Source organism: Patiria miniata, unplaced genomic scaffold, assembly GCF_015706575.1.
Source record: "Patiria miniata isolate m_02_andy unplaced genomic scaffold, ASM1570657v1 HiC_scaffold_6, whole genome shotgun sequence".
NCBI lineage: Eukaryota > Metazoa > Echinodermata > Asteroidea > Valvatida > Asterinidae > Patiria > Patiria miniata.
Genome location: NW_024037073.1, coordinates 9269675 through 9297266, shown reverse-complemented (window position 1 = coordinate 9297266; position 27592 = coordinate 9269675). Strand labels below are relative to the sequence as shown.

Here is a 27592-nt window from a genome sequence, read left to right as displayed (position 1 = left end):
GTGTGATGAAATAAAAACGACTATTGTTTCTGTCATAAAATGAGTACAAAAGGTACTTTTGAGAGCTGTTTTTCAAGTCCTGTCACGCCTGTTTCGACCCGAACGTGCAATTTGTGTAAAAGTCGTCGTTGCGGGCAGCAAACAAAACACAGTAAATCGTGACGTAATAAACAGGACTCCCGATGCAGAGTAGCATAAACGAGTCCTGTTTATTACGTCACAATTTACTGTGTTTTGTTTGCTGCCCGCAATGACGACTTTTACAGAAATTGCACGTTCGGGTCGAAACAGGACCTGAAAAATAGCTCTCAAAAGTACCCTTTGTACTCATTTCATGACAGAAATAATAGTTGTTTTTATTTCATCACACCTTAGGCTACATATACCCCAAAAATGACGGAAATGTCTTCGAGCATTCCACAACCTCTTTAAAATAGAAGAAATTGTGCGACACACAAAATTATGGCTTACAGTGACTAGAGTGAATGATTTGAACAGGAACAGGAACAGTGGCCAACAGAAATCTGGTAAGCATGGAAAATATCTGCTCAGCAAATACAGGTTTCTCAAGGTACAAAGCATGCAAATTATTATAACTTCTGACTTGCTTGGGCAAAAAATATTGTTATTTTAAAAGCATTCATTGTCTGCTTTGAACACCCTATGCAAACAGACTTTCTGTGCCAAGTTGTCCTTTCAGTCAAGTGGCTGTTTTCAACAATTGAGAGCTCCCAGCCTAGGTAAAGCAGGATTGACCTAGTAGATAGTGAAGTGAACCATGGATCGCAAGATGGTTTGAACCCTTGTCCAATTTTATGAAATATTTGTGTTGGTTGGCATAAGTTAAATGCAGGGAAAACACTACAAAAACCTAAGTGTCTTCCATCCACAGAGCGTGATAAATATTCATGTTAGGGTGCGTGATGTGATTGGTTAATACGATGTGTCAGCAAAAAAAAGAGGCGCAACCTGGCCCTTGGTTTCCTACGACCTGACCTGTGATGACCTCTGACTTATGACCCCAGGAGTAAGGAACCATCTTCTATTGGCTACAAATTCTGAAACAGAAAAAAAAAACGCCGTTATGTATCAATGTCGTCCAAGTCGCCCACGTCGTCCTGAACCAGCGTCTTGGAAGACTCTGAGCTGTCTTCATTCCCGTTGACCTCTGACCCCTCTGACGACCCGTTGACCTCCATCTTGGTGTTGGAGTCCCCCTCGACGTACTCCTCCTCCTCTTCGTCGTTCTCGATGTGTTCACCGTCGTCGTCACGGGTGTTGAGCTCGTCCAGCAGCGCGGTGGCTTCGGCCAGCGTGTCCTGAGCACTCATGGTGCGTTGGAAGGACCGTCCCGTGCTCGATTCGTTGGAGACGTTCTGAGGTGTCCAGTAGTGCTCACTCATCTATGCAAAACAGCAACATAAACAAAATAAGCACATTAATTGTCTAGTCTTGATAGAAAGTTGCTATGGATTTCTTGTATAAAATTGTAAAAAATGTGTCAATTTACAGATCGTTGGAAATCACATACATTTCTTAATTTCTTCTAAATGACGGCAAGCTAGACAGAATTTCACTAGGCCTTTAATACATAAGATTTTTGATAATAATCAGCTAGATAACTTCTGGGAGAAATGCAAATTATCCTATGTGCCTTCAAGTCGGCTTGCTTACAAGTAACCATGGACGAACTACAGTTTATAATAATTAGCTTGTCTTTTCACTTGGTTAACTTTGAAAATTAAACCTTTTGACTCGGAGATGTTATACCCGGTTAACTGACCTTTCAAAAAACTACATATTGAGGAGAGGTTCTTACCTTTTTCTTGAGCCAATTGACCGCCCACTGCCACCGGACCGAGATGGTCATCAGATACTCTTTGGCCATGGAGCATTTGTTGGACAGATGGACCAGGAATTTGATGCACTGGTAGGACCGACGGCTGTCCGTGGACGTACATTTACGGATGATCTCTGTGAGACAATAGCACAGAAATATTGAGATTAATTTTCACGATGAAAAAGTCAGTTTGCAAGGAAGTTAGTTCACAAAAGTTTTTCAGCTTGTACGTAACAATACATTTTTGGTCTAAAGTGTGACAATTCTTGTCCCTGTTACCTTGGGTGTTTAAAAAAAAACATGAATTAAAATTGTTGAAAAAAATCAATGGAAATATATATTTTTTTTTAACTTGTTTTGACTCTTTGACCGAAAAGATATTTGTGAATGGGAATAAATATGTGCTTGGCTGGTATTAAACAAGCCTGTTTATGACTGGCTAGGGGCCTTGTCGCTACTAAGATCCCTCCCTTCAGCTCGGGCTATTATCAGCGTCCATTCCCCCAGCCAGTCTTAAACGGACTCGTTTAAAACCAGTCAATTACACATTTATTACCTTATTCAAGTAGCATTAAGAATGACTTTAAACATTTTATTTGTTGGGTAGGTAGTTTGCTATTCACAATCACTCTTGGAGGATGACTGCATCAAGGAGTGCATGAGAATTATATCATCACAGATATCAGATGTAACAGGCACATGAAAAAAGTGGCCCCCACATTGATACAATAATCCATATGTCTTGGCCTCCCAAGATGGCGTCCGAGTGGCTTCACCCTACCTAGGTCAGTATATACAGAGATGAGTGCTCCTTACCCAAGAGGCCATTGTTGTTGTTGCCTTCCACGGCTAGCTTGAGGCGCTTGCCCTGCAGGGGGTCCTCCATCATCAACAGCTCCAGGAGGAGAATCAAGATGTGCTTCAGCTCATTGGTGGGCGCCGAGGACACCTGACCCTGTATCGACCAATCAGGGCGGAGAGACAATAAATGAAAAAAAAATCAATACAACAAAGAGAAAAAATTCTGGCAAATATTGTAGCGTTTCAAATTTCAATATCCCTTGTTATATTTAAAAGGTCCATAGGATCATTTTTTACTTTTTGTCGTTAAATACGTTTCTGGGTCATTGCCAACATTCCTACATCAACGTGCCTTTAATAACATTCAAATACTGCAGACAGTAAGAAATTATCGCTTGGCACAGTAAAATTAAACGAGAAATTTTTAACGAACCGTCTGCACAAACCATCTGCACAAAGCATTTCCTTGACACAAATTAAACACAAATGGCACCCATTCACAGATTCAACTCATAGCAAGCTTTTCAACAATAACTTTGTCAGTTTCTTTTTGTAAAGCTGCAAATGATCTACTCTACCTTTAAAACAATGTTCATAAATATGAATGAGACACAGAATGAAAACTCTGCCCTTCTTAACAAATTTTGAATTACTTGCTGAACGACAATCTCGAAGGTTGCAGATGTCCTCAATCCCCCCCCCCCTTTCCAAAAAAAATGTTGGTCTTTTGGAGGATTAAAATAAAAACATACAGTACAAATTAAACATTTGCTGGATCAACTTGAATTGTAAGGAATTGTACTTACGTGGATCATCATCATGACGGACAAGGTGAACGTGTCGTTGCAGTAGCAGCAATGCAGCAGCATGTCGAGCAGTGCAGTGGTTGCATTGGGTACTTCACGGAACATCAGTATGACCTGCAAATGTTTTGGTAGAATAGCATTTGTACATTCATTACATTTGAATGTTTTAACATTTCTTGAAGCATTAATTCGTACGAGGTGCAACTGATTACCATCTGATATAAGGGGCATTCCACCGGGTTGGGAAACAGTGCATCGTACATCCAAATAATTGGTTATATTATTAAAAGTATCAATGCATTCTAAACAATTGCTTAACATAAAATTTGTCTGAGGGTGTTTTAATAATTGTGAAAGTTTGAAATCATTTGAATGGACTTTGACAAAAATATGAGCAAAAATGAATTATTCGAATGTAACGGTGACAGTGTCAATGTTACAACCAAATACTTTTTTGGGGGGGGCCGTTTTTTTTGGACACATGTAAAATAATACCCAAACTGACATTGCATATTTATAACTGGACACCTAATGCACCAAGAAAAGCTTTTGTTTTGGTATAGTCAGGGTTCAAATATAGCAGAAATGATATCTTTAATGTAGACGTAACGGTGTCACAATCACTCAGTGGAAGTGTGACATTTGGGGTTGACACGGTGTTACGTTCACAACCAAGCTATCATTTCTGCTCCATTTGATACCCGACTACCATAACAAAAAATAACAAAAAGTTTTTCTTGGTGTGTCGCATGTATAGTAAGAAGTACATAAAGTGAATTTGGGAAATGCTTTACAGAAATTTCATTGAAACGGCGTCAATGTTAGGTCCAAATGACATTTTTGCTCATATTTTTGGCAAAATACATGCGAATGATTTAAAACTTTCTGCAGTGGTGAAACACCCAACAATAAATATTATGTAGAGCAACTGCAAGCACGGCATTCATACTTTTCATAATATGGTCATATGTCACACATTGTTTACCAACCCGGTGGAATGACCCATAAAGGTTATCCTCATAAACATTTGATAAATTGTAATACACCAATCCGTCTGCCTACATGCACAGGAGCAGCCGGGTACAATGTACAAGTACCACTGAACACCTAGCCACAACCAACAACAATAGGCCAGAGGTGTCTCATAAAAAGCTATTCACAAAAACCTGGGAATTTCCCATATGAGAAATTGTGTTCATGAGGAAACAGTTCAACTGTGACGTCACAACGACAGCCGTTGCTGTGCACTTGACTCTACAAGGCACTATTCACTATTGGACAATCTGTGTGCACAACATACAGTCGTGCTGTTGTAGTAATAGTAGGGTGCGGCTGATACTGCCGACAGATTGCATGCAGGAAACGACTTCAAACTGACCCATAAACAGGCCTGTTGAACTTGTAGGTAAGTGGACAATGTTAAAGGGAATATACAACATTTGCCTTTGCTGTAATTTTCAGAAATGGATGGATTTTGGGGGTTAGTATTTTACAGCAAATGTTGTTACACTGACTTGTTTGATGTTTTGGGTTTGTAGATGCTAGAAAAACCAAGAAAAACATTCATGTTCTTGTAGTCTGGTTCCCTGACACCACTTAAATTGAAATGGAGCAATTTATAGACGTCGGGGAATTGTAAGGTCAGGGAACCAGTCTAAAAGGCTTGTACCCGTTCATAGATGTGTGATGATTGCAAACAATATTCAGACTAACTAAATATGGTATCTGGGCAGTAATTGGAAAAAAGCCAGTTTTTTTTCTCCAGTGAAAGTGATACAAAAATACCACTATTCTTGAAAATGTCAGCACACAAGGTGCCACGATTTTACAGGATGCTTTGGACTGTCATTCGCCAACAGTCCAGTAAGCTATTTCATAATAACTTGGTAGTTTTGTTTTTGATGTTTGCAAATGTTGTACCGTATATATTCCCTTTGATGCAGCCACACAGGCGAGAATAATAAATAACACTATGACAGACTGCATATGCTCTCATGTATCCAAGAAGAAGAAATATTGACTGTCATGATGTTCTTTGATTATTTACCTTCATATTGTTATGTGCATGAAACTGAAGTGATTGAAATACATATTTACATCTACAGGTATACAAACTGTTCGTGAACTACAGTGGAACGCCGCTTTACCGAACACCGCTTTACCGAACACCGCTATACTGAACATTCGGCAATACCGAACATCATCCTTGGCTCCCGGTTTCAATGTACAAAACGTACTGAACATTGTTGTTTAAAACAGTCAACAGATTAACAAAAAAATGTACCGATTGTTCATGTATTAAACACTATTTGGCCACTTTTAATTCCCGAACATCAAACGACCCATAGTTACATCGTGAGTGAATGGCGACGAGCGACAGCTATTATTTCCCCAAGGAATACAATTAAGGGAAAAACAACCGGTCCAAGGAATAAAAGGGAAAACCACCTATAGCTAAAGCTTCGTGTTGACTCCTCGTGCAGCCGCGGGATGTGAGAAATGCCAGTTCAGTATTGGTCAAAAGAGGGTACCAGCAGTTCAAAATCACTATACCAAACGATCATTATTAGTATTACGAACACTTTCTGAGGAGCCAACGATGTTCGTTTTAGCTGCGTTCCGCTGTATACTGAACATGAGTCAGTCTATATACAGCATCTTATAGTATGCATATTAGTTGAAAGTTCGTTTTTGCTTCCACTCTTATATGGTACATGTAGAGTCCAACTGAGCAAGATGGCAGAGGGAGGTGTGACCGATCTAGTCTTGGATGAGACTCAGAAGGAACTTCAAGAATGTCCTATCTGTTACACTGAGTACAGGGATCCCAGGATGCTAGACTGCTCACACAGCTTCTGCCTGAAATGTCTGCAAGAACTCAGACTGACACAAAATAAGGACGACAAGAATATCGTCTGCCCGTTGTGTCGAAAGGAAACTGCCCTGACTGAAGCTGGCGTGGACATGCTACCTGGAGGAACAAAGGATGTCAATCAACAGGAACAGACTGAAGGTCAGGGGTTAAAAGTCATGTGTCAGGCATGCGATGAGGAAAATGAAGCCATTTCTCGATGTATGGATTGCAAGCATTATCTCTGTCAAGAATGCCAGAAGGCACACAATCGATTGGCATCACTGAGGGCTCACAAGATTGTAGCTTTGACAGAGCTACATGTTGAGTCCCAAGAAATAACTGACACTGAACTCAAGAAAGTTCCCAAGTGTCGCGAGCATCCAGATCAAGATCTCTGTCTGTATTGTAACACATGTGACATCCTCATATGCAATGAATGCACAACCTTTGACCACAAAGAATCCATGCATTCTTATGAAGGTATCGACGAGGCATTCCACAAATGTAAACAAGAAATAAATGAATCCGTATCTAAAACAGAAGAATGCATTCAAAAATTTGCTTCTGTCAACCCCTCTTCAGGTCATTCACGTTACAGACTTGACAAGATGCTGGCAAAAAGTTACTCTCAAATTTCACAGAAAGCAGAAAAGGAAATTGCCAAAATCAGAGAGAAAGAAAAACAACTCAAAATGGAGGCCAGGGCCATTGCCACTAAACGAGATAAACAATTTGCATATGCGGTAGCGTCTGAGAAGACTCTGGGTAAAGTGAATGAAGTGATGACTACAGCAACGTGCTATGAGATCCTGGAGTCCAAGAAGAAAATGCTGCGGGATTTGAATGAGCAGGTGGAGGTGCATAAGAGTTTGGATATCAAGCATGGGAAGTCATTCCTTGGCTTTAAGGAGAGTGAAGAGGTTGGTCAGCTTGGGACTCTACTCTTGGAGGAGAAATGGGAGACGTATAAGACCATAACAGCCATAACTAGTGCAGACCATCTTGCAGCATACTCCACAAGTGAAATGGTTTTGGCATACAGTGACAAACTGCTTACATTGGATCCAGAGGGGAAGGTGATTTCTACAAAGACCTACAAACGTGACCCTGATAAACCAAACGAACCCCATGGCCCTAATGACATACAGAAAGCAACAGCTCTAGCCATCAACAAGGATGATCAACTTCTGATCCTAGACAATCCTGCAGTCAAGATCTTCAATAAGGAATACCAGCTCCTTCATCAGTTCCTACCGGGTAAGGAGGCCGGCGTGGACGGCACGCCGACGTGCCTGGCAGTGGACAGCAGCAATCTGATAGCAGTGGGTTACGAGGACAAGGAACAGATATCTCTACACAACCCAGATGGTTCCCTCGTCAGAACACTGCCTGCTCCAAAGATTGATACGCATTTGATCTTCAGCAACAAGCAACTTATTTACACCAACATTAAGGAGGGTTTGCTGATGGCTGTTGACTTACATGGCAACAAACTGTTTACTCAAAGTTGTAGTGATCCTCGTGGGCTGTGTTGTGATGATGCAGGTGATATTTACCTTTTGGCCTCAGATCAAATCGGCCATTTCAGTGCAGATGGCAAGTGCATTGCTTCATGGGACTGTCAGGGTAAATCTGATATCACATACACACCTGCACATAAATTAGCAGTTACAGGTAAAGTAGAGTGGTACAGTTACCTGAACATGTATTACTTGGTTTAGAGATATCAACCAACATGTAATTGTTCAAACGATCAAAATAAAAGGCAGGGAATAAAAAATAAACGAATATACGAAAATGGTATCAAGACAATTTATATCTTCAAAACATCCATGAAAATTATTGATGCTCCATGCATCCATGGACATGTGAAATGTACAGAAACTTTCTGATTGCAACTTCACAAACAGGACAGACTTCAAACACTTTGAGCAGGATATGGGATTGTATACATGTGCATAGAAAGTTTACATGTGTTATATTACATTTAGTATCTTACACATGTACATCAACCGTAGTCATATGTGCAAACTTATTTGGAGCTTGTACAGTTGTACATACTTCCATGTGTTTAAATGGAAGTGCTAGTTTGATATATTTTTTTAAACTTCCCATTTCCCAAAATGACATGTCCCAAACTCATAACATCGCCTCAGAAATATAACTATAAATGTTTTACATGAGGTGTTCTATGTACATTGTAGGTTGAAAAAAAAAAACATAATTATTTCCAATTAGTCTAAAAAAAAAAAACCCGCATGTGTCGCAAGTTCTTCTCTACTTCTACATGTACCCCGGTATTGCTTAAAGACATGGTACAAGTGTAAATACTGATTGTGCAACATTCATTTATATTTCCAGCCACCAGTACATATGTTCCATACTTCACCATTTGTCATGAAAACAGGTGGGCAATTATAGACAAATCCACACACCCCCTCCAGGAAGTTTTAACCAATCACAGCCATGATTTATGCCTGACATAGGTGTGTACACATTTGTAATGTGCATGCATTCGCATGTATGACATGTGCACATGTTATACCGGTATTGAACATAGGAGAGGTGAACGATTTGTTGCCCACAAACATGGTGGGCGGTGCCAAATAGAATGGTCTGTTCATCGAGGGCTATCTCCATGAGACGAAGTATGTACTCCATGTTCTTTTCAATAGATCCCTTTTTTGTTTAAACAAATGAGACCAGCTTTATTCTTATTTTTTTCAGAAACACAAACTTCAGCAAGATGACCTTCCCAACCAAGCCTTCTTTGTAACTTGGCTCACTGCAGTTTCTATGCACTTTTCTTAAATATTGAGACTGTTTTGTATTATGAATGTGAGTAGAACAGCTAGGACATGAGAGGCACACATGCTGTTGCCCTTGTGCATGGTTGGTGGTAAAGGGTGCCATTTAAACATTGAAATGATACACATTCTGAATCCATTTACAATTAATTTTCCAAAATGTTTAAACCAAACCAGCATTGTATATGTTTGCTGTATCTGCCCTCGTATGCATTTCACACACATATGCGTATCAATCTGCTTCTGGCACCTCACCATCTTCCATTTCTTCAATTTTTACCCGGAATTTTGATGTTCATTCCCATTATACTCGTCAAGTCTCTAATTTTCATCTCCCATTGACTCGCACAACTTTAGCCCAAAAAACTATTAGATATGAGGGACCCAGGCTGTGGAACTCCTTTACCAAGAACCTGAAAACATCCAAAAATGTGTCTACTTTCAAACGGAAATATAAATCGACCCTGTTGTATAATTATTATGATCCCGTGTAACCCATTAACTTCGAGATTGCTCATGCAACAAATCTTATCCTGCTTGTTAACTGGCATGTAAAGTTTGTGTATTGTCCTTGTCTATTGTCTGTCCTGTGTCTTATGTATTAAAAGCAACTTTAAATGTGTATACAAGGGGCCTACGATTACAAGCTTAGCTTCTTAGTAGGTTCCTCTACAGTCTCACTATCTGTTTATATAGTATCTTTTGTATTAATTACGATCATTAAAAATGTGGCACTGTGGAAAATAAATGAACAATGAACAATGAACAAAACACACAATTAATAATACTCCTTCAAACCATTTTATTTACGAAGCAAAAGACAGTCCATTATGAATGATCTTCTTTGTAGATCAGTGTCGATGCTGCCCTTTGTTTGCTGTGCACCATAATTATTTAATGTATATTCTTGTAACTAACATGCTTGAGTGCAAACACTGGTGCAGGTGGCATGCAGCCTGTGTGTCGTGGCTAAAGGTTTAAACGTTTAAATTGGGCTGAAATAGATTTGCTAAACGTTTCCAAAATAAATGCAAATCATCGAGGGCCAGCTCCAGCTCCATAAGAATGTACCATTATACCTTGGAATGTCCTATACAAATGGTTAAATTTTTTCAGACTACAATGTAGATCAGCTTCATTCTTATTGGATTCAGAAACACTATTCAGAAACACTAACTTTAACTTCCCAACCAAGCCCTTCTCTGTATCTTGGTTTTGCCAAACATTTTAAATTAAATGTCCCTTTAATCTTATACTGCTTTGTATTATGAGCACATGTATGCATTGGAGCCTTTGGTTTTAGTAGTTTGGTCTTGGGTAATTGATCAAACATTCAACTTGATCAGGCATTTGTAGCCTCAGAATAAAAATGATGGTTCTCCATTTATTTACCCAAACAGTTTGACTAGTTCTCTCCTTCTTGCTGTGGTTTATTTATTTAAACTGCATTTCAATGACTGTATACCATTAATTTGCACCACTGACAACAAACTTTTCATTGACAATGATTACCAAAAACATTGGTTATTGCAGATGAGTTCTGTTTCATCTTGAGTTTTAACCACTATGGATGGTTACCCAGACCAGTGCTATATGGGCCCATGTAACAGACTGCCTATAACATGCACTGGGCCTCTCTGCGGCCCATGAAAAAATGTGAGGAAAATCTGATTGGCTTTTCCGCATAACCTTGCGGAAAAGCCTTTGTTTCTGTATTTTTTTTTCTTCTTCATGTTTTCTATCCAAAATCGCATAGACTTTCTACACTTTTTTTTTCTCGCCGGCTTAGACATTGACACGGTGTAAATGTTGTAATCGTCGCCGCTATGCATTTGTACCGTTATTCAATTTTCTTGCCTTCGAGTAACTATTTCCCTTATTTAGAGCCCTTATTTACATAATTTGCAAGTCTAATCTAGTCAGTCCCCGACCAACCCTACTTAGGAATCTATGGTATGCCATGATGTAATGTTTTTGCTTGCGCCACCCCGGCGTGCGGGAAATTCAAATCAGTTGCGTTCACGCTCCGGACCAACTCACTTCACTTTTCGGTAGCCAACAACTTGGAAGTATTTTTTACTTGAATTTATTTTTTCCTTGAATTAATATCATGTTTATTTCTGAACATTTAATTCCCTGTAAACATTTATCCGTAAACTACATTATATTTTAGGCAAGATACATTCAAATGATTTAAAACTTTCTGCAGTAGTGAAACACCCCACAAATAATATTATGTAGAGCAACAGCAAGCAATTAAGGCATTCATACTTTTCATAATATGGTCATATATGTCACACATTGTTTCCCAATCCGGTGGAATAACCCATAAAGGTTATCCTCATAAACTTTTTCTATACATCGATCCCTCTGCCTACATGCACACGAGCAGCCGGGTACAATGTACAAGTACTGAACACCTAGCCACAACCAACAACCATAGGCTTGAGGTCAAGAGGTGTCTCACAATTAAAGCTATTCATAAAAACCTGGGAATTTTGCATATGAAACATTGTGTTCATCAGGAAACAGTTCAAAGTTTACATCACAACAGCCGTTGCTGTGTACTTGACTGTGGTAGCGAGGCACTATTCAGTATTAGACAATCCGTGTACACAACATACAGTCGTGCTGTTGTAGTAATAGTAGGGTGTGGCTGATACTGCTGACAGACTGCATGCAGGAAACGACTTCAAACTGTACCCATAAACAGGTCTGTTGAACTTGTAGGTAGGTGGACATTGTTAAAGGGAAAATACAACATTTGCCTTTGCTGTAATTTTCAGAAATGGATGGATTTGGGATTAGTATTTTATAGAAAATATTGTTACACTGACTTGTTTGATGTTTTGGGTTCGTAGATGCTAGAAAAAACCCCAAAAAACAATCGTGTTCTTGCAGTCTGGTTCTCCTGCAACTTAAATTGAAATGGAGCCATTTTAAGACCCATAGTTACATCGTGTGTGAATGTCGACGAGGGACAGATGGCTATTATTTCCCCAAGGAATAAAATTAAGGGAAAACCACCCAGCCCAAGGAATAAAAGGGAAAACCACCCGTTGCTAAAGTTTCGTGAGGACTAGTCGTGCCGGCACGGGATGTGAGAAATGCCAGTTCAATATTGGTCAAAAGAGGGTACTGGCGATTCAAAGGCACTGTACCGAATGATCGTTTTCACAAACACTTTCTGTGGATCCAACGATGTTCGTTATAGTGGCGTTCCACTGTATACTGAACATGAGTCAGTCTATATTTATACAGTATCTTATAATATGCGTAGGTTGAAAGTTTGTTTTTCTTTCCACTCTTAAAAGGTTCATGTAGAGTCCAACTGAGCATGATGGCAGAGGGAGGTGTGACCGATCTAGTCTTGGATGAGACTCAGAAGGAACTTCAAGAATGTTTTATCTGTTACACTGACTACAAGGATCCTAGGTTGCTAGACTACTCACACAGCTTCTGCCTGAAATGTCTACAAGAACTCAGACTAACACAAAATAAGGACGACAAGAAAATTGTCTGTCCATTGTGTCGCAAGGAAACTGCCCTGACTGAAGCTGGCGTGGACATGCTACCTGGAGGATCAAAGGATGTCAATCAACAGGAGCAGACTGAAGGTCAGGGGTTACAAGTCATGTGTCAGGCATGTGATGAGGAGAACGAAGCTATTTCTCGATGCGTAGATTGCAAGCATTATCTTTGTCAAGAATGCCTGAAGGCACACAATCGATTGGCATCACTGAGGGCTCACAAGATTGTGGCTTTGACAGAGCTACCTGTTGAGTCCCAAGAAATAACTGAGGACACTGAACTCAAGAAAGTTCCCAAGTGTCTCAAGCATCCAGATCAAGATCTCTGTCTGTATTGTAACTCATGTGAAGTCCTCATATGCAATGAATGCACAAACATTGATCACAAAGAATCCATGCATTCTCACGTCAGCATCGACCAGGCGGTTAGCAGATGTAAACAAGAAGTACATGAATCCGTATCTAAAACAGAAGAGTGCATTCAAAAGTTTATTTCTGCAAACCCCTCTTCAGGTCATTCACGTTACAGGCTTGACAAGATGCTGGTAAAAACTTACTCTCAAATTTCACAGAAAGCAGAAAAGGAAATTGCCAAAATCAGAGAGAAAGAAAAACAACTCAAAATGGAGGCCAGGGCCATTGCCATTAAACGAGATACAGAATTTGCATATGCAGAAACGTCTGAGCAGATTCTGGGTAAAGTGAATGAAGTGATGACTACAGCAACGTGCTATGAAATCCTGGAGTCCAAGAAGAAAATGCTGAGGGATTTGAATGAGCAGGTGGAGGTGCATAAGAGTTTGGATATCAAGCATGGGAAGTCATTCCTTGGCTTTAAGGAGAGTGAAGAGGATGGTCAGCTTGGGACTCTGCTCTTGGAGGAGAAATGGGAGAGGGATGAGACCTTTCCAGTTGTAGATAACGATACATGGTGCACAGGACATATAGCAGCATACTCCACAAGTGAAATGGTTTTGGCATACGGTGATAAATTGCTTACATTGGATCCAGAGGGGAAGTTTATTTCTACAAAGACCTACAAACCTTACTTTGATAAACCAAACAAACCCCATGACCCTAATGACATACAGAAAGCAACAGCTCTAGCCATCAACGAGGATGATCAACTTCTGATCCTAGACAATCCTGCAGTCAAGATCTTCAACAAGGAATACCGGCTCCTTCATCAGTTCCTACCTGGTAAAGAGGCTGGCGTGGATGGCACGCCGACGTGCCTGGCAGTGGACAGCAGCAATCTGATAGCAGTGGGTTACAAGGACAAGGAACAGATATCTCTACACAACCCAGATGGTTCCCTTGTCAGAACACTGCCTGCTCCAAAGATTAATACGCATTTGATTTTCAGCAACAAGCGGCTTATTTACACCAACAGCAAGGAGGGTTTGCTGATGGCTGTTGACTTACATGGCAACAAACTGTTTACTCAAAGTTGTAGTAATCCTCGTGGGCTGTGTTGTGATGATGCAGGTGATATTTACCTTTTGGCCTCAAATCAAATTTGCCAGTTCAGTGCAGATGGCAAGTGCATGGCTTCATGGGACTGTCCAAATAATTATAATATCACATACATGTACACACCTGCACATCAATTAGCACTTACAGGAGGGTTGTATTTGTACATGTATCACTTGGTTTAGAGATATCAACTAACATGTAATTGTTCAAACGATCAAAACAAAAGGCAGGGAATAAAAAAAAGAAAAAATTATACGAAAATGGTATCAAGATATTTTATATCTTCAAAACATCTATGAAAATTATTGATGCTCCATGCATCCATGGACATGTGCAATGTACAGAAACTTTCTGATTGCAACTTCACAAACAGGACAGACTTGAAACACTTTGAGTTTGAGCAGGATATGGGATTGAATACATGTACATAGAAAGTTTAAATGTGTTATTACATTTAGTATCTTACACATGTACATCAACCGTAGTCATATGTGCAAACTTATTTGGAGCTTGTACAGTTGTACATACTTCCATGTGTTTAAAATGGAAGCGCTAGTTTGATTTTTTTCTAAAACTTCCTTTTTCCCAAAAGGACAAAATTTGTCCTAAACTGATAACATCGCCTCAAAAATATAACAATAAATGTCTGCATGAGGTATTCTATGTACATTGAAAGGTTGTAGGTTGAAAAATAAACTTAATATTTCCAATCAGTCTTGGAAAAAACCTGCATATGTTGCAAGTTCTTCTCTACTTCTACACGTATTGCTTAAAGATACAAGTGTAAATACTGATCATGCAACATTCATTTAGTATCCATATTTCCAGCTACCAGTACATGTACAATACTCCACCATTTGTCATGAAAACAGGTTGGAAATTATAGACAAATCCACACGCCCTGCTCCAGGAAGTTTTGACCAATCACAACCATGATTTATGCCCGACATAGGTGTGTACACATTTTGTAATGTGCATGCATTTGCATGTATGACATGTGCACGTCTGGCACATGTAATACCGGTATTAAACATAGGAGAGGTGAACAATTTGTTGCCCACATACATGCATGGTGGGCGGTGCCAAATAGAATGGTCTATTCATCGAGGGTCATCTCCATGAGACGAAGTATGTACTTCATGTTCTTTTCAATAGATCCCTTTTTTATGGTAAAACAGATGAGACCAGCTTTATTCTTATTTGACATTCAGAAACACAAACTTCAGCAAGTTAAACTTCCCAACCAAGCCTTCTTTGTAACTTGGTTCACTGCAGTTTCTGTGCACTTTTCTCAAATATTTAGACTGTTTTGTATTATGAAAATGAGTAGAGCAGCTAGGACATGAGAGGCGGGCATGCTGTTGCCCTTGTGTGTGGTTGGTGGTAAAGGGTGCCGTTTAAACATTTACACGATAAACATTCTTAATCCATTTACAATTAATTGAACAAACTGTTTAAACCAAACCTGCATTGTATATGTTTGCTGTATCTGCCCTGGTAGGCATTTCACACACAATTAACAATTCTAAAGGACACCTTTAAACCATTTTATTTACAAAGCAAAAGACAGACCATTATGAATGATCTTCTTTGTAGATCAGTGTCGATGCTGCCCTTCGTTTGCTGTGCACCATAATTATTTAATGTATATTCTTGTAACTAACATGCTTGAGTGCAAACACTGGTGCAGGTGGCATGCAGTCTGCGTGACGTGGCTAAAGGTTTAAACGTTTAAATTGGGCTGAAATAGATTTGCCAAATGTTTCCAAAATAAACGCAAATCATCGAGGGCCAGCTCCATAAGAATGTACCACTACATACCTTGGAATGTTCTATATAAATGATTACATTTCTTTTGCAGACTACAATGTAGATCAGTTTCATTTTTATTGGAGATTCAAAAACACTAACTTTAACTTCCCAACCAAGCCCTCTTTGTATCTTGGTGTTGCCCAACATTTTAAATTAAATGCCCCTTTTATCTTAACTTTTATACTGCTTTGTATTATGAGCACATGTATGCATTGGAGCCTTTGGTTTTAGTAGTTTGGTCTTGGGTATTTGATCAAGCATTCAACTTGATCAGGCATTTGTAGGCTCAGAATAAAAATTTATTTACCCAAACAGTTTGACTAGTTCCCTCCTTCTTGCTGTGGTTTATTTATTTAACCTACATTTCAATGATTGTGTTACGTTGTTTTGCATAACTGAAAACAAACCTTTCATTGACAACGATTACCAAAAACTGGTTATTGCAGGAGTTCTGTTTCATCTTGAGTTTTAACCACTATGGATGGTTACCCAGACCAGTGCTATGGGCCCATGTAACAGACTGCCTATAACATGAACTGGGCCTCTCTGCGGCCCACGAAAAATGTGGGGAAAATCTGATTGGCTTTTCCGCAAAACCTTGGGGAATTAAAAGCCTTTGTTGCTGTACTTGTAATTATTTTTTTTATCTTCTTCATGTTTTTCTATTCCAAATCCCATAGACTTTCTACACGTTTTATTTTTTCTTGCCGGCATTGACATTGACATGGTATCAATATGTTCTGTCCGAAATGACATTTTGGCTCATATCTTTGGCAAAATACATTCCAATGACTTAAAACTTTCTGCAGTAGTGAAACACCCAACAACAAATATTATGTAGAGCAACTGCAAGCAAGGCATTCATGCTTTTCATAATATGGTCATATGTGACACATTGTTTCCCAACCCGGTGGAATATAACCCATACAGGTTATCCTCATCAACTTTTTATAAACTGTAATACACCGATCCATGATCTGCCTACAGTACATGCACAAGAGCAGCCGGGTATAATGTACAAGTACAGGACACCTAAGGGCCCAATTACATAGAGCTGCTTAAGCATACAATTTGCTTAAGCACAAAAAACCTTGTTTAATATAATCATGTTACTGGCCAAAACTCCATGCGATGTACATTGCTTGTGACTGGTATTTAGCTGTTCTTTACTTAGCATAACAATCGCATGGAGTTTCAGTGGGTAACATGATTATATTGAGCAACGTTTTTGTGCTTTTGTGCTTAAGCGGCTCTATGAAATTGGGCCATATAGCCACAACCAACAACAATATGCTGGAGGTCAGAGATGTGTCATAAAAAGCTATTCATAAAAACCTGGGAATTGTGTTCATGAGGAAATAGTTCAACGTTTACATGTATGTCACAACGACAGCAGTTGCTGTGCACTTGACTGTGGTAGTGAGGCACTATTCAGTAATATTGGACAATGCGTGAACAAAACATACAGTCGTGCTGTTGTAGTATACATGGTCCTTACTGTACAAGAAGGGTGTGGCTGAGTCTGCTGACAGACTGTATGCAGGAAAAAATTCAAACTCAACCCATAAAACAACTACATTGTAGGTAAGTGGAGGATGAGAAATTATGTTCATGAGGAAACAGTTCAATTGTGACGTCGCAATGATAGCTGTTACAACTCAGTAAAGTGAACTTGACTGTGGTAGTGAGGCACTTACAACGTGAACAACACCTACAGTACAGCAGTGAGCACTGTTGTAGTACATGTAGCAGTACATGTAGGGTGTGGCTGATTCTGCTGACAGACTGTAAACATAAAGGGGGGAAAAGTTTTGAATTCGACCCATAAAACGGCTACATTGTAGGTAAGTGGAGGATGATAATCAAGCTAGCACAGGAGAAATACAGCACCATGGGACCCTAATGGAATAAGCCAATGTAATTAGCTTTTGGGGCCCTGTATCCCATGCAGACACAATGGATTGTCCTTTGATTCTTTCTGACTGTCCTATCTCTATCTTCTGGCAAACTTAAATTCTTGATCCACAACACTATCTATTGGACAATCCGTGTACACAACATACAGTTGTGCTGTTGTAGTAATAGTAGGGTGTGGCTGATACTGCTGACAGACTGCATGCAGGAAACGACTTCAAACTGTACCCATAAACAGGCCTGTTGAACTTGTAGGTAGGTGGACGATGTTATGGGAATATACATTTGCCTTTGCTGTAATTTTCAGAAATGGATGGATTTTGGGAGTTAGTGTTTTATAGCAGATATTGTTACATTGACTTGTTTGCTGTTGCATGTATGCAAACTGTTAGTGAACTACAGTGGAACGCCGTTATACCGAACACCGCTATACCAAACATTCGGCTATACCGAACATCATCCTTGGCTCCCGGTTTTAATGTACAACATCTACCGAGCATTGTTCTTGAAAAAAGTCAATAGATTAACAAAAAATCTACCGGTTGTACATGAAACACTATTTGGACCCCTTTTAATTCCCGAACATCGAACGACCCATAGTAACATTGTGTGTGAATGTCGACAAGCGACAGATGGCTATTATTTCCCCAAGGAATAAAATTAAGGGAAAACCACCCGGCCCAAGGAATAAAAGGGAAAACCACCCGTTGCTAAAGTTTAGAGGACTCCTCCTGCGGCTGCGGGATGTGAGAAATGCCAGTTCACTATTGGTCAAAAGAGGGAACCAGCAGTTCAAAATCACTATACCGAACGATCGTCACTATGAACACTTTCTGTGGATCCAACAATGTTCATTGTAACGGTGTTCCACTGTATACTGAACATTAGTCCATCTATATTCATGCAGTATCTTATAGTACATGCATAAGTTGAAAGTTTGTTTTTCTTTCCACTCTTATATGGTACATGTAGAGTACAACTGAGCAAGATGGCAGAGGGAGGTGTGACAGATCTAGTCTTGGATGAGACTCAGAAGGAACTTCAAGAATGTCCTATCTGTTACACTGAGTACAAGGATCCTAGGAAGCTAGACTGCTCACACAGCTTCTGCCTGAAATGTCTGCAAGAACTCAAACTGACACAAAATAAGGACGACAAGAATATCGTCTGTCCGTTGTGTCGAAAGGAAACTGCCCTGACAGAAGCTGGCGTGGACATGCTACCTGGAGGATTAAAGGATGTCAATCAACAGGAACAGACTGAAGGTCAGGGGTTAAAAGTCATGTGTCAGGCATGTGATGAGGCGGAGAACGAAGCTATTTCTCGATGCATGGATTGCAAGCATTATCTCTGTCAAGAATGCCAGAAGGCGCATAATCGATTTGCAGCACTGAAGAGTCACAAGATTGTGGCTTTGACAGAGCTACCTGTTGAGCCCGAAGAAATAACTGAGGATACTGAACTCAAGAAAGTTCCCAAGTGTCGCGAGCACCCAGATCAAGATCTCTGTCTGTATTGTAACACATGTGAAGTCCTCATATGCAATGAATGCACAAACATTGACCACAAAGGATCCATACATTCTCACGTCAGCATCGACCAGGCGGTTAGCAGATGTAAACAAGAAGTACATGAATCCGTAGCTAAAACAGAAGAGTGCATAAAAAAATTCATTTCTGCAACCCCTTCTTCAGGTCATTCACGTTACAGACTTGACAAGATGCTGGTAAAAACGTACTCTCAAATTTCACAGAAAGCAGAAAAGGAAATTGCCAAAATCAGAGAGAAAGAACAACAACTCAAAATGGAGGCCAGGGACATTGCCACTAAACGAGAGAAACAATTTGCATATGCGGTAACGTCTGAGAAGATTCTGGGTAAAGTGAATAAAGTGATGACTACAGCAACGTGCTATGAGATCCTGGAGAACAAAAAGAAAATGCTGCGGGATTTGAATGAGCAGGTGGAGGTGCATAAGAGTTTGGATATCAAGCATGGGAAGTCATTCCTTGGCTTTAAGGAGAGTAAAGAGGATGGTCAGTTTGGGACTCTGCTCTTGGAGGAGAAATGGGAGACAGATGAGGCCTTTTCAGAATATGTGCAAGGTAGAGACTATCGACATATAGCAGCATACTCCACAAGTGAAATTGCTGTGGTACAGAGTGATAAATTGCTAACATTGGGTATAAAAGGGAAGGTGATTTCTACAAAGACCTACAAACCTGACCCTGATAAACCAAACGAACCCCATGACCCTAATGACATACAGAAAGCAACAGCTCTAGCCATCAACAAGGATGATCAACTTCTGATCCTAGACAATCCTGCAGTCAAGATCTTCAACAAGGAATACCAGCTCCTTCATCAGTTCCTACCGGGTAAAGAGGCCGGCGTGGATGGAATGCCGACGTGCCTGGCAGTGGACAGCAGCAATCTGATAGCAGTGGGTTACAAGGACAAGGAACAGATATCTCTACACAACCCAGATGGTTCCCTCGTCAGAACACTGCCTGCTCCAAAGATTGGTACATATTTGAAGTTCAGCAACAAGCGACTTATTTACACCAAGAGCAATGAGGGTTGGCTGATGGCTGTTGACTTACATGGCAACAAACTGTTTACTCAAAGTTGTAGTGATCCTCGTGGGCTGTGTTGTGATGATGCAGGTGATATTTACCTTTCGGCCTCAGATAAAATCTGCCATTTTAGTGCAGATGGCAAGTGCATTGCTTCATGGGACTGTCGGGGTGGTTCTGATATCACATACACACCTGCACATAAATTAGCAGTTAAATGTACATTACGGAGGAACTGGTACAGTGGGGTTGCTGTGTACATGTGCATGTATCACTTGGTTTAGAGATATCAACCAACATGTAATTGTTCAAACGATCAAAACAAAAGGCAGGGAATAAAAAAAGAAAAAATATACAAAAATGGTATCAAGACATTTTATCTACAAAACACCCATGAAAATTATTGATGCTCCATGCATCCATGGACGTGTGCAATGTACAGAAGCTTTCTGATTGCAACTTCACAAACAGGACAGACTTGAACACTTTGGGCAGATATGGGATTGTATACATGTACATAGAAAGATTACATGTGTTATATCACATTCAGTATCTTACACATGTACATCAACCGTAGTCATATGTGCAAACTTATTTGGAGCTTGTACAGTTGTACATACATCCATGTTTTTTTTAAAATGGAAGCGCTAGTTTGATTTTTTTTCTAAAACTTCCCATTTCCCAAAATGACAAAATTTGTCCCAAACTGATAACATCACCTCAGAAATACAACTATAAATGTTTTACATGAGGTGTTCTATGTACATTGTAGGTTGAATTTTTTTTTAAAATATTTCCAATTAGTCTAGAAAAAAACCCGCATGTGTCGCAAGTTCTTCTCTACTGAGCTACATGTATTGCTTAAAGATATGGTACAAGTGTAAATACTGATCAGGCAACATTCATTTATATTTCCAGCTACCAGTACATGTACCATACTCCACCATTTGTCATGAAAACAGATGGGAAATTATAGACAAATCCACACGCCCCACTCCAGGAAGTTTTGATCAATCACAGCCATGATTTATGCCCGACATAGGTGTGTACAAATTTGTCATGTGCATGCATTGGCATGTATGACATGTGTACGTCTGGCACATGTAATACCGGTATTGAACATAGGAGAGGTGAACGATTTGTTGCCCACATACATGGTGGGCGCTGCCAAATAGAATGGTCTGTTCATCGAGGGCTATCTCCATGAGACGAAGTATGTACTCCATGTTCTTTACAATAGATCCCTTTTTTGTTTAAACAATTGAGACCAGCTTTATTCTTATTGGACTTTCAGAAACACAATCTTCAGCAAGATAAACTTCCCAACCAAGCCTTCTTTGTAACTTAATTGGTTCACTGTAGTTTCTATGCACTTTTCTCAAATATTGAGACTGTTTTGTATTATGAATATGAGTAGAGCAGCTAGGATATGAGAGGCACACATGCTGTTGCCCTTGTGCGTGGTTGGTGGTAAAGGGTTCCATTTAAACATTGAAATGATACACATTCTGAATCCATTTACAATTAATTTTCCAAAATGTTTAAACCAAACCCGCACTGAATATGTTTGCTGTATCTGCCCTGGTATGCATTTCACACACAATTAATAATACTAAAGGACACCTTTAAACCATTTTATTTACAAAGCAAAAGACAGCTCCATTATGAATGATCTTCTTTGTAGATCCGTGTCGATGCTGCCCTTCGTTTGCTGTGCACCATAATTATTTAATGTATATTCTTGTAACTAACATGCTTGAGTGCAAACACTGGTGCAGGTGGCATGCAGCCTGTGTGACGTGGCTAAAGGTTTAAACATTTAAATTAGGCTGAAATAGATTTGCTAAACATTTCCAAAATAAATGCAAATCATCGAGGGCCAGCTCCAGCTCCATAAGAATGTACCATTATACCTTGGAATGTCCTATACAAACGGTTAAATTTCTTCAGACTACAATGTAGATCAGCTTCATTCTTATTGGATTCAGAAACACTATTCAGAAACACTAACTTTAACTTCCCAACCAAGCCCTTCTCTGTATCTTGGTTTTGCCAAACATTTTAAATTAAATGCCCCTTTTATCTTATACTGCTTTGTATTATGAGCACATGTATGCATTGGAGCCTTTGGTTTTAGTAGCTTGGTCTTGAGTATTTGATCAAGCATTCAATTTGGTATTTTGTAGCCTCAGAATAAATGATGGTTCTCCATTTATTTATCCCAACAGTTTGACTGAGTTACATGTGTATGTTGAAAAAAATATTCCTGTCTTTAATAATCATAACAATCCTAATCTTTGGCCTAAGGGGTCCAAAAAAGTGACAGGTTTCTGAGAAGATCGCCAGCTTAAATAAAATACCAAGTTTTAAGTTGATATGACAAGTCTTGTTTGTGCTATGGTGGGAAAACTATTGCTATTGTTTTAACCATAATGACCTTTGCCTTTGATTTATGGGGTCTAAACTCGTTAAGCTTCATTAAGCTGTGTTCAGGCCATGACTTTGCTTAAGTTACGCTGTGTAATGCTGATGCGCGCAGCCATACAAGTGAGTGTACTGTGCGATGCTGACACTCGCTTGCATGGGAAAAGCGTAATCAGGTACAAGGCTGAATGGGTTATATGCTGGTGTGGTGTACATTCTTACATTGGCGTGTATTGTTTACATTTACGTACATTACTTACATTGGCGCGTATTGTTTACATTTACATACATTACTTACATTGGCGTGTATTACTTACATTGGCATGTATTGTTTACATTTACATACTTTACTTACATTGGCATGTATTATTTACATTGGCATGTATTGTTTATTTTGGCGTAGATGTATTGTTTACATTGTTGTACATTACTTACATTGGCGCGCATTGTCTACATTGGCGTAGATGCATTGTTTACATTGCTGTACATTACTTACATTGGCGCGCTTGTCTACATTGGCGTAGATGCATTGTTTACATTGCTGTACATTACTTACATTGGCGCGCATTGTCTACATTGGTGTAGATGTATTGTTTACATTGCTGTACATTACTTACATTGGCGCGCATTGTCTACATTGGCGTAGATGCATTGTTTACATTGCTGTACATTACTTACATTGGCGCGCTTGTCTACATTGGCGTAGATGCATTGTTTACATTGCTGTACATTACTTACATTGGCGCGCATTGTCTACATTGGCGTAGATGTATTGTTTACATTGCTGTACATTACTTACATTGGCGCGCATTGTCTACATTGGCGTAGATGTATTGTTTACATTGCTGTACATTACTTACATTTGTGCGCATTGTCTACATTCCCTTACCAAACTAGACTGCTATAATAGCATGTGCATAGCAGTTCAATAGCATTTAAACAGCATGTGCATGCTATTATAGCATCCACATAGCATTCACAGAAAATGATGACTGGATGACTGCTAACTTTAGCAGTCCGTATAGCATTCTCAATAGCATGCAGAATGAAAATAGCATTCCAAATAGCATGCGAGCTTCAAAGCATTCTGCATAGCATGCAAGTGAAAGAGGGAGGACTGCAAATTGAGTACAGCATTCCAATTTAGCTCTCAATTGTAAAATAATTTTAAAGTATAGCATTCCGTGGCTAAGCATAGCCTGCAAACAGCATTCCAATATATAAGCCAATCATATCATGGACTATACGTCACATGATCAGTGATGGCCTTGTGCATTCCATCCACAGATTAACAGTCAGTGTGGGAAATTTGAAAACTGCAGTCAGTTGAATATTGTCAGTGCAGAGTGCAGTATAGGCTGCACATAGTTTTGCAAGAAATTGTAGAAAGCATGGACATTACCTTATGGCATGAATGCTTGTGGATATAATTTCATGTTCACATGCATGCACTCAACCTGTACATTGTTGTACATGTACATGACAAAATACACTGGATGACTGGCTGAAAGTCTTTGGAATTGACAACTTAAAAGCAACAGTTGAACCAAGCAATATGGAGCCTCCATAAACATGTATGCAACACACTCACAAACTACTTGTATTTGGTAAGTCTACAGTTTGTACTACCAATGGGTCTATATTCCTACATGGTGGGTATTCAGTTTTTGGCTAGATAAAGACAATTTTATTCTGGCTTTGAGTATGTTAGTGTTCATGGTGTATGTGATGTTGAACATTCCTTCATCCAATTGATTGAATTTTTGAATCAGCTGGATATCGGATGATAACTGTTTTTAATTGTGATGCCAACTGGCACAAAAGTGACTACTGGTTGCTTCAAAGATAATTCAAATTATAAGCAGAGAATTGTTGCATTAAATTTCTGGCCATTGCTTTTATAAGCATGACAATGTTAAACAAAAACAAAGAATATCCCCATGTTTGTACAGCAATTCTGAGGCTGATAAAGTCTTAAAGAACAATTTTCTTATTTCATATATTTTGATCACAGTCTATATACATAGGTCTATTAAATTTCAAAATGGTGTTAGCTGTGTTAAATATGGTTCAATACATGAAATTATTAAAGCTGATATAACACAAGTAATATTTGGTATAAATTGTGACATTGAAAATGTATGTTGTAGGATGCCCGTGTCCATGTCACGATATAGCAGTCATGATAGCATTCACATAGCATGCATCATAGCATGCGAATGCTATTCTCATAGCATGCGAATGCTATTCTCATAGCATGCGAATGCTATTCTCATAGCATGCGAATGCTATTCTCATAGCATGTGAATGCTGTTATAGCATTCACGTTTGCATGCCTAAATAGCATTCTCCATAGCATGCGAATGCTATAGCTCATTTACATAATTCGGGCTTCTGACATGCTATAAAACTGCTATCTGATTGCTATCCTCAAGGAATGCTATGAAAAATGCTTTAGGAAGTACAGACATGGCTTTTTGTGAATGCTATCAAATGGCAGTTCTCATAGCATTCGCATGTTAATTGCATGCTAAAGGAATGCTAAATGACTGCAGTCAAGTTTGGTAAGGGTTGGCGTAGATGAATTGTTTACATTGCTGTACATTACTTACATTTGTGCGCATTGTCTACATTGGCGTAGATGAATTGTTTACATTGCTGTACATTACTTACATTGCCGCGCATTGTCTACATTGGCGTAGATGCATTGTTTACATTGCTGTACATTACTTACATTGGCGCGCATTGTCTACATTGGCGTAGATGCATTGCTTACATTGCTGTGCATTACTTACATTGGCGCGCATTGTCTACATCGGCGTAGATGTATTGTTTACATTGCTGTACATTACTTACATTGGCGCGCATAGTCCACATTGGCGTAGATGCATTGTTTACATTGCTGTACATTACTTACATTGGCACGCATGTTTTACATTGGTGTGTATTACTTACATTGGTGTGTATTGTTTACATTATTGTACATTGTTGATGCCGTGCGCGTTGCTGCTAATATGAGTAGTGGCCGGTTTGTCTCCCAACTATAATTTAGTGACCCTGGTAATAGATCAGCCCAATTAGATCCCAATGATAACTGTATATTTCTTGATTATATAATAAATTATAGTCATACTTATTGTGCCGACAATCCTGTTGTCAAGGTGTATTTCTTGCAGGTTTATTGTGCAATTAACAGAGAGTAATCACAATCATCATAATCGGCGGTAAATTTCCTCCAAAACAGACCTGCTCCCTAAGCCTTGAGGTCGCTCTGAGTGGTCTCTCGTCTTGAGAAAACTTGGGCTCGGAAAGATCAGCTACACTCCAATATGTGTCAGACTTGGTCCCTATCAACTTCGCTTTGGCCGGGGGAGATCCCAGGCGTGCCGTCACAATATTATGGGGGACCAAAGACGCTATGGGGACAGCAGAAAGTCCCCATAACTCAGTCCTAATTTCCCTAACAATAACAAACTTCGTGTTTTCCTTTGTCCCTGTAATGTAACACTCTCCCAAAGACTAAGCACATAAATGATAAACATTGAAGTCAACAAGAATCTGTTGTCCTCCCTTTGTCTGTCAGTCCTCGGATGTATGTAGTGTACGCCCACACGTTTGTTCTTGTTCCGTAACAGTGGGACTACACAATTGTTGTCCCATGGTATTATGGGGGCCAAAGACACTATGGGGACAGCAGAAAGTCCCCATAACTAGGTTTTTATTTCCTTAACAATAAAAACCTTCCCCTTAACGCTGGCACACGGATGGACAAGGCGGAAACAGTATGCCCCTTCGGCTTCACCGATGGGGCATAACCACATTCAATGATTGTTTTCTTCCAAACAATACCATTTCAAGTGGAATAATTTCACAGGGTATTAGGTACCTTTGAAGAAGGTTTTGGTCATTAAATCAGTTGGTCCGTTTCCGGGTATTCACCAACGGTACATCATGAGCTTTAAAATGACAACAAACTCAGAGCATTCCTACCTTACAATAGGAAGTTAATGTTATATAAACTATTTGCTTTTTCTGCAATTTTCAGAAATCGATAGATTTGGAGGTTAGTATTTCATAGCAAATATTGTTACACTGACCTATTGAAAGTTAAAATGTTCATAGATGCTGGAAAAACCAAGAAGAAAAAAATGCTGCTCTTGTAGCCTGGTACCCTGACCCTACTTCAGACGAAACAGAGCAATTTACGGACGTCAGGGAATTTTCAGGTCAGGGAACCAGACTAACTGGCTTACACCCTTCACGTATGTGCAACTGATTGCAAACAAGATTTTTTTCAGAAAAGTCAGGTTTTTACCAACGACTTGGTCGTAAGTTTCCCATCAAACAAAAAAAATCTTCCCCACAATGTGGTCAACAATAATGTGACATACTTAGAAAATCATCCAATATGTTGGAGTACCAAAGTGAATACTTCGCTCACATAAAATGTGTGTGAAAGACATTAGCGCGTGATTCAGCCCGAGAACCAACACGCGCGCATACTCCATTCATTGGTGCAACACTTTCTGGTTCTAAATGACGACACACTTCGGTATTCCATATCAACGGTTCTCGATAAATTTTTTGGAAGGTTTTTGTAAGATGAATGGTCACCACGGCGACCTATGAACTCACCTCCCGGATGTACTTGATGCCTTCCGTGGCAAAGAGGATCTGCTGCATGTCACTGGGCATGGCTAGCGGCTTACTGGTGGGGATGATCAATGTCCGCTGCCTCGGTGGATAATCCCC

General features: G+C 39.5%; 1 protein-coding gene across 1 annotated transcript; it reads right to left on the bottom strand.

The window, feature by feature from the left end:
- Nucleotides 1–393: 393 nt before the first annotated feature.
- LOC119743368 (ubiquitin carboxyl-terminal hydrolase 24-like) lies at nt 394–27592 on the bottom strand. The gene is made up of 5 exons (XM_038219761.1): nt 27476–27592; nt 3448–3561; nt 2657–2795; nt 1820–1974; nt 394–1403 (listed from the first exon to the last, which is right to left on the bottom strand). The coding sequence occupies exons 1-5, from the start codon at nt 27533–27535 to the stop codon at nt 1083–1085; spliced, it is 789 nt and encodes a 262-aa protein (XP_038075689.1). The 5' UTR covers nt 27536–27592; the 3' UTR covers nt 394–1082.